Source organism: Ipomoea triloba, chromosome 15, assembly GCF_003576645.1.
Source record: "Ipomoea triloba cultivar NCNSP0323 chromosome 15, ASM357664v1".
Taxonomy (NCBI): domain Eukaryota; kingdom Viridiplantae; phylum Streptophyta; class Magnoliopsida; order Solanales; family Convolvulaceae; genus Ipomoea; species Ipomoea triloba.
Window position 1 is genome coordinate 20,217,571 of NC_044930.1, and position 8,375 is coordinate 20,225,945.

The 8,375-nt window shown below is 38.8% G+C and overlaps 1 protein-coding gene across 1 annotated transcript; it reads right to left on the reverse strand.

Annotated features, from left to right (window-relative positions):
- Nucleotides 1-255: 255 nt before the first annotated feature.
- Nucleotides 256-4,440, reverse strand: LOC116006205 (uncharacterized protein At2g39795, mitochondrial). The gene is made up of 3 exons (XM_031246503.1): nucleotides 4,151-4,440; nucleotides 645-973; nucleotides 256-508 (listed from the first exon to the last, which is right to left on the reverse strand). Exons 1-3 carry the CDS (start codon nucleotides 4,379-4,381, stop codon nucleotides 349-351), a joined length of 720 nt encoding a protein of 239 aa, XP_031102363.1. The 5' UTR covers nucleotides 4,382-4,440; the 3' UTR covers nucleotides 256-348.
- Nucleotides 4,441-8,375: the final 3,935 nt, after the last annotated feature.

The window sequence follows — 8,375 nt, forward strand, 5'->3', positions numbered from 1 at the left end:
GTTGACATAACTAAAGAAAGCATCATTGGTGAAGTTAGAGATTAAAAACCTGCATTCTGCACAATGTTCCATATGAGAGACAAAATTATCAGTTCATAAAAATACTCCGTACTGAAACTCTGAAAGTCAGAAAGTATGCAATTCCTAAATAGTGCACGCTTTAGGAAGCCACTAAATGGCTTGATTCTTGAGTGATCCAGTGAAATCTGATTGATAGGTGCATATGGAAAAATAAATAAATAAATAAATAATAAATAAGAAGAAGAAACTGCTTAAAGACATAGAAATTTATAGAAACGGGGTTACAAAAATACCAAATTCAATGGGCATACAAGTAGATACATGCCTTCATTCCTCAATAAAAGATTTTATTTTTCTTAGCCACTGAATAATTTCAGCTCTATCCTTGTTCATCATATAATTGTGTAAGAATACAGAAAGTTCATCATTTATCCCCCTTCTCTTCAAGAATTTGTAAAGAGCATCATGGAGCTTACTGTTCAAATCCCTGAAAACAATCATTATAAAGAAAAACTTAAAGCCAAGCTGAAAAACTACAGAACATACAACAAAACAGGTATCTAGAAATGAAACTAATAAAGTTGGATCAACTCAACGATGAGGCGTACAAAGAAATAACGTACTTGATATTTGGTCCCATATATGGCTGTGAAGATTGCAATCCTTCTCGCCTGAAAACATATACATTCTGAACTTCTAAGGAATCTGGCCAGGCTGAGCACACAAACTCCAATGTTTCACCCCCTTCCTTCTTCCATATGTCCACTAGCAAGCTAATATGAAGCCTCACATTTTCACTAGTTTCATCTCCAGATTTGGGTACAGAAATTGAACCATCAAACATTGTAGCTTCAATTTTAATTTCTTCATTCTGCTGAAATTTACTCCTCAAAGTAATCCACTGCTCCCCTGGATGATCTTCAACCGTAAATTCATTGAACTTTGTAACATGCTGGAGAAAGTCAACAATTAAGCACAAGAAACAGGAAGGCAGGAAGGACCATTACAGAAATCAATGAGTCTTAGGATCAGTTATTCAGGGACTGAGACTGCTTAAAGAAAATATATCTCAATAGTTGCAACAAGAAGATACAATAATGAATAACATAAAACAAAAGACAAAGGATTAAGAAAGAGACTTTATGAGAGCATAAATTCAATTCTTTAGGCATGATCTTTTCCCTTGCTTTTACAGTCATAATTTTTCCTTTAAGATATTAAGAAATGAGGACCATGTCTTCCCTATCTAATTCTGCATGAAAACATGCCTTCTTTCACATCTTATGACCATGTTCGGAGGTCTGTCACATCATTTGGTCGGAGCCGCACTCGAATTGCAGGTTTCAAGCCATTCAGAAAAAGCCCTAATTGAATGTGAGGAGCCAAACCCGGAATCTGGGCAACACGAGCTCTAAATGTATTGGTAAATTCATCAACAGTTCCCGTTTGGCGCATCGCGGCTAATTGTTCGATCAGAGGCCCGCAAAGTTCACCACCAAATTCTTCCAAAAGTTTGGCTGTAAACTGACTCCATGTGAGAGACGGATGTTGTTGAAGCCATCGAAGCATATGGAGTGCCGGTCCTTCCATACTGATGAAAGCCGTTGGCACCTTCAAATCATCACGGGTGCAATGAATGGTAGGAGCCAGCCATCCTACTAGATCTGTGCCATCAAATGTTGGAATCTCTAATCTGTTAGACTGTAGCGAATGATTGACCGAAGGAACCTGCTATAATGGTACCGGTGTGGAGTTGATAGTGTCTGAAGAACTTCCACTAGGTACAGGCACCAGAGAGACACTAGATTCTGCAAAACGTTTCCCATGCAATGAAAACAGCAGTTCAAACATCTTGGCAAGTGTACCTTCTATACTATCCATACGGATATTCATGGCAGAACGCAATGATTCGATTTCGGCATGCATTTCTTCCTAGTTCTTCTCTAACGATTCAACACGAGAGTCCATTCGTGTATTAGTTCTTGCACGGCAAGTCGGACCAATTTGTTAGAGAAAAGAACAAGGAGGTAATTTTTATTGAATGGAAACTAAAAGAAGAGAAACAAGAAGTCACAAGACTTTCCCCAAAAAGAGTTTTAGGCTCTTGCCCAGCTACTAAAGCTTAAAGACTAAGGATAAAGATTGGATGATTTACTCTCATCTAGAGGTTCTAATTTATAGTGCTAGGAAATAAATAATTATAGAAAAGGAAATATTATTGATATGATTGTGCCTTTGATTTTATTCTTGTCGTATCCCTTGAGTTAAGCCTTTCCTTATATATTCTGATTTGCCTGATTTTCATCATTCCCTTTTTTGAGTAAACTATCCATTCTTTTGGTGTGTATCATATTGCTAGTGCTAGACTATTGCTTTCATTTAGCTGTAGAAGAATTTGAAGGCTTTCTGGACAACAATCAATGCTAAGGCACCTAGAACCATAGTTGTTATGCCCACTATACCAGTAAACTAGTGCATGGGATTATACAAAAGCACAGTCTACTGAATTTGAGGCATACTGATATGCAAAAATATATACTCAAAATGCAGTAAAAAATTTATAGTCGTAAATTCACAGTTTGAGGACAAAAAGAAAAATTAGATTCAATATTAAATAAACCACAAGTGGTGGAAATATAGGCATCACTTCATGAGGCATATTGTCAACACCTGCTGCCATAAGTTCCAATAAGAAAACACAATTGCGAACAGTCAATGACACAAGTTAACAAGAGATTAAAGATACAAAGAGAACAAGTTCCAAATCCCTTTTCCTCATTTAGGATATACCAATGAACCACTCATTCACCCTCTTGGTGCAAATCATCAAGTTTCACAAGTTCACTGATATATTAACCATCCTTGGCACAATCACAAAAAAAAGGGGGGGAAAAGCACTGAACAGAGACAGTGACTAATCATCAGAGAGGGGAAAAGGCAAGAAAGACAGAGTTACTGAATGGAGGTAGTGATCAATTGTCAGAGCAGGAAAAATAAAGGAAGAATGATGGAAGCACTAATCAGAGGCACTGGTAAAACAAGCTTGATTTTTTATTTTTATTTATTTACTTTGTGTGTGTGTGTGGGGGGGGGGGATGGTAGGGAAGGAGTTCTTAGCGAGGGAGTGTCACCAACATCAGGTTTGAACTATTCATGAAACCATTGGTTTACTAGCTATCTGTGGTGGAAGAGATCCCCCACTAGATGACCAAATATAGTCCATTTAGTAAGCACATAATGTTGTCAACCTTTCCAGTATTTAGGATGCACATAAGTATTGTATTGATTGAAAGGGAGAAATTTCTAATGTATCAAATGCATTATGGGCTATTCCACGATCTTGCCATTAACTATTCCTTATATCTGATTACTTATTCCTCTCAACAGGAGAGACAATGTATTGAGATCAGGAAATGGAAGCAAGAGAGTGGCAAAATTGGAAACAAATTAAGTTAGCTGTAACAACGGTTTCTTTCAATCGAAAGAAAGCTAGGTAAAAGGAAACCACTTTTGATTTTTTATTAACTAGTCAAAAAAATCTTGCAGCTCAACATGCAAATTCTCTCATCTAAGTTAACAAAACCATCATGGTTAGTAAGCAAGACTACTAATAGAGCACCAAAAGGAAATCAACCGTTTGAATCTCTTTATTTGCCCTTCCTGTATTCCCTCCCTGATGTATCTCAGAAGTGGGGAACTCCAATAGGCAATTGAAAGCAACAAGTCAAGATTGCTACATTGAAAAATGAAAAATGGGAACATCCCACAGGAGCATTGTGCTTCCACAAGTTATCACTATAGTATTTCATGTGACACAGGAACATATTTGTGGAGAAGGTTTTGCATTTGATAGTTACTGCATTTTTATTCAGGCTGTCCTCTCTTGTATTCTTTTAGTCCAGATTTTATATGCATTTGTAACACTTAACTAGTGTCATCCACGGATTTGTGATAAAGACTGGATAATTGGCGGATTTAAGAGCTATTCCCACGTCTCGCAGCGCACATATATTAAACTCTCAGCAAATAATTTAAGCAAGATAACACACACAGACACACACAAAAACAAAGCACTAGTGAAGACTCAAAAGTAAATACAGTATTGAATTAGAAAAGTGTAGAAGAATACCGGGTTGGGAGGGGCGTAGACGCTGAGGTAATCGATTTCGTTGTGGAGGATTCTGAGTATGTTTGAGTCGAAGGGAGATTTGCGAACGGTCTGTGGGAGGGATTGAGACGCCAGAGCCCTGCTGAATCCACCGGCGCCGGGAGCGAAGCGTTGAGGTTGAGAAAATGATGCGTTAATCGTAGTGCCGCATGCTATAAGTGATCTGCGCGAAGCACGAAGAATCGAAGCCATGGCTAAGATGAGAACGATTCAGGATTCAACCAGGAAGAACCGAAGAGGGGTTTTGTGAGGGCTTTACTTACTTTCCCATTAATTACACTTGGGCCACTCAAGTTTTACTTTAACTAGTATTGTACCCAATTACCCTTCCGATGCACGGTTTACGAATAAGTTGTCAATTTACCGTGTTATTGTAATAAACTACTATACATACCACATCACAAATAGTTTATTTTTTTTAATACTACTAACTCTATTACAATGCAGCAACATGCTGAATATTTAGGTGACCTGCAGACTATTGATTTATTGACTCTTTCTGAGTTTATTACCGAAATGGTCCCTCGACTATTGCGAAATTATTAATTTGGTCCTCGACAATTTTTCGTGCTCAATTAAGTCCCTCGACTTTGAAAATTTTAACCAATTTGGTCCTCCGTTTATTTTGCCGTTAAAAATCTGTTAAATCGAGACCAAATTGATAATTTTGCTATAGTCAAGGGACCAAATTGGTAATTAATTTTTCACTGAAATGGTCCCTTGACTATAGCAAAATTACCAATTTGGTCCCGATTTAACATATTTTTAATGGCAAAATAAACGGAGGACCAAATTGGTTAAATTTTTCAAAGTCGAGGGATTTAATTGGGCACGAAAAATTGTCGAGGACCAAATTAGTAATTTCACAATAATCGAGGGACCAGTTCGATAATAAACTCACTCTTTCTTTATACCAAAATATGGAATGGCAATGGTCACAGCTATACTCATGATCGCCTAAGTTTGCATAGGTTACTACATGAAGGAAAAAAAATTAGTCTATTGAACTTTATAATATGCCATTTCCATTTTTAATAATTAACAATACATAGATTACAAATGTCCTGTTTAACACTCACCATCTTTTATGTTTTGTTCCATTTCAGTTGGTTGCGAAACATCATCAAAATCAAGAGTTCGGTTTCTACTTTCTAGGATTGAATGGTGATAGTTCACCTACTTCCATATCACATTGCATTGTCCTTTTACACTATTAGTTGAGTGATTTACTCTCAGCTTCTCAATTCAAATTTGAATTGAGTGGTTGAGAGTCCATTCCCTTATCCCTACTCTTGTATAAATAGGTAGCCCTTGTACAGTGTAAACAGCAATGAGTTTCATACTTCTTGAGTGTACCATTCTACCTTTCTACATGGTATCAGAGCCAGAGGGAGAGTGACCTAGTGGGCATTGGTCGGGGCAGCGACGCAACCTCGCTGGAGAAGTTTCGCCGCCAATGGGATCCCCACGCGCCGCCGTTGTCTGCCACCCCGAAGTCCACGCGCCAGCGCGTGAGCAACTTTCCGACATCGTCTCCGGCAGAAAATGGCATCTTCGATCTCGTCTCAGTGAGCCCACTCTGTCTAGGTATGTTTTATGATGTGTTATGTTGACAGAGGTAGGGGTAGCGTGAGGATTGGCAAGTCTGGTGTCTTTTTTTTTTTTTTGTTCTGCTCTTTGGCTGGTAGGGTTTGTGTTGAGGCCATATGGTTGAAGGGAGAACTATAACAGTGGTGTCAACCCCATCTAAGTTAATTGATGGGGTGTTTGCACCTGATGGGTCTAATTTTGGTGAATGGAAGTTTTAATTAGGATTAATTTGGGTGGCATGGAAAAGGATGGACACTTAACTGAAGTGTGTCCAACAAGGTCTCCTAAGACAGTTAGTCAATGGAAAAGTGATGATAAAGCTATTTTGTGTCGAATAATTAACTGCATTGACAAGAAAATAATTTTATCAATGAAGCATTGTACAATTGTGAAAGAAGTATGGGATTTGATACATAAATGGTTTAGTGGGACATATAACCTAAGGAGGTTATATCAATTATCTCAAGATGTCTATAGTCCTTCCCAAAAGGGGCAAGACATTAGAGATTATTATTATGAGTTCAAGAATGTGAGCGATGCTTTGTGCGCCGCTATGCTCATCTCAAATGACGTGGTTGAAATGAAGAAACAACGTGACCAACTTTGTGTTTAGTTGGATCTCAGGGTTAGGTAAGGAATATGATGTTCTTAGGTCGCAATTGTTGGGGGACAAAGAGTTAGAATCACTGGATCAAGTCTTTGCGAGGATCTAGAATGCATCAAGTAACACTAATAGTGGAGATGTGTCAGAAAGACATGTGTTCTTATCGCAGGACAATATGGTTGAGGAGAAAGCACTACTATCGCAAGGGAATGGCAGCGATAGTCGAGGTGGCCGATTCCGAGGACGTAGTCGAGGAAGTCGTGGTGGAGGACGCGGAGGACCGAGGGTGTGTTATAATTACGGAGACCCAAATCATCTACGTAATCAGTGCCCCAAACTGTTCTATTATGCTTGTGGAGACCTCGGTCATCTACGCAATCAATGTCCGAAATTGGTTCAACCACAAAGGTTTGCTAATTCTGTTATTAGACCAGAAGGACATACAGTGGTGATGATTGATAAGGAGTTAGCTTTGTTCAACCAGTTGAAGATGTCTTCCTCGCAGCCTCCAACTAATCATGATTCTGTGTCGTCTCATTCGGCTACGTTCGTCCAAATAGGTAATCCTGTCGCCTGTGTTTCTTCTTCTTCTTCATCTCGGAAGTGGGTCATTGACTCAGGAGCTAGTGACCATATGTCAGGTAATCCGAGTCTCTTTTCCACATATTTTCCTATTAGTTGTGGTACTACAGTTACCCTTGCAGATGGTTCTTCCACCACTGTCTTGGGTAAAGGTAATGCAGTTGCTACTCCGAGATTTTCCCTCTCGTCTGTTTTTTATCTTCCAAAGTTCCCTTTCAATTTACTCTCTATAAGTCAAATTACCCGAGCCCTAAATTGTTGTGTGTTGTTTTTTCCTGGTTATTGTTTATTCCAGGATCTGTTGACGAGGAAGATTATTGGTAAAGGGAAGGAGACTGGTGGGTTGTATGTGCTAGAACAACTGGTTCCTCATGGCACTACTTCTTTTAGCTTACTGGGAAATACAACTTCTTTCCAATTACATTGTCGGTATGGTCATCCGTCTCTACCTACGTTGAAGAAATTGTGTCCAAATTTAGAATCTTTATCTATTTTACAGTGTGAGTCTTGTGAACTTGCCAAACACTGTCGGGGAACTTATTTACCTAGGGTCAATAATAGGGTGGAGTCGTTGTTTCAACTGGTTCACACCGATGTTTGGGGTCCATGTCATGTGTCTTCAAAATCTGGATTTAGGTACTTCGTAACCTTTGTAGATGATTTTTCAAGACACACTTGGTTATATTTAATGAAGTCTAGAGATGAGTTATTTACTATTTTCTCTAATTTTTGTGTTATGATCAGAACTCAATTTAATAAAAATGTTCAAGTTTTGTGTAGTGATAATGCTCTTGAATATTTCTCTAGCCCCTTCTCAACTTATATGGGTCAGAATGGCATGATACACCAATCCTCTTACGTGGGTAGACCTCAACAGAATGGTGTTGCAGAGCGAAAAAATCGCCAGCTGTTGGAGGTCGCTCGAGCCTTGTTGTTTCAGATGAAAGTTCCTAAAATATTTTGGTCAGATGCTGTCCATACGGCTTCCTTTTTGATTAATCGATTGCCGTCTAGTGTCCTCCAAGGCTAGGTTCCGTGCCATCTTGTGTATCCATCCAGTTCTTTGTTTCACTTGTCTCCTAAAGTGTTTGGTTGCACTTGTTTTGTTCAAGATATTCGGCCCAGAACAATAAACTCGACCCAAAAGCTCTTAAACGTATATTCTTGGGTTATTCTCTTAAAAAGGATATCGTTGCTATTCTCCTGAGTTGAAAAGGTATATAGTGTCTGCCGATATTACGTTCTTTGAGGATACCATATTTAGTGGGGCGGTGTTCGACCATCCAGACTGTGTTCTTGTGTCAACAGAGGATAATGATTTCCTCACATATACTGTTACTGTTCCTTCCTCTTGGATTGAGTTTATTCCTAAGCCCCCCGTTACTCAAGTGTATAACAGGCGGCCGGAGA

Excerpts from the sequence above, each read along its gene's own strand:
- LOC116006205 (XM_031246503.1), bottom strand. The coding sequence starts at position 4,381 with ATGGCTTCGATTCTTCGTGCTTCGCGCAGATCACTTATAGCATGCGGC. Across the intron at positions 974-4,150 it reads TCTACGCCCCTCCCAACCCG|CATGTTACAAAGTTCAATGA; the intron begins GTATTCTTCTAC and ends GACTTTCTCCAG. Across the intron at positions 509-644 it reads TATATGGGACCAAATATCAA|GGATTTGAACAGTAAGCTCC; the intron begins GTACGTTATTTC and ends GATTGTTTTCAG.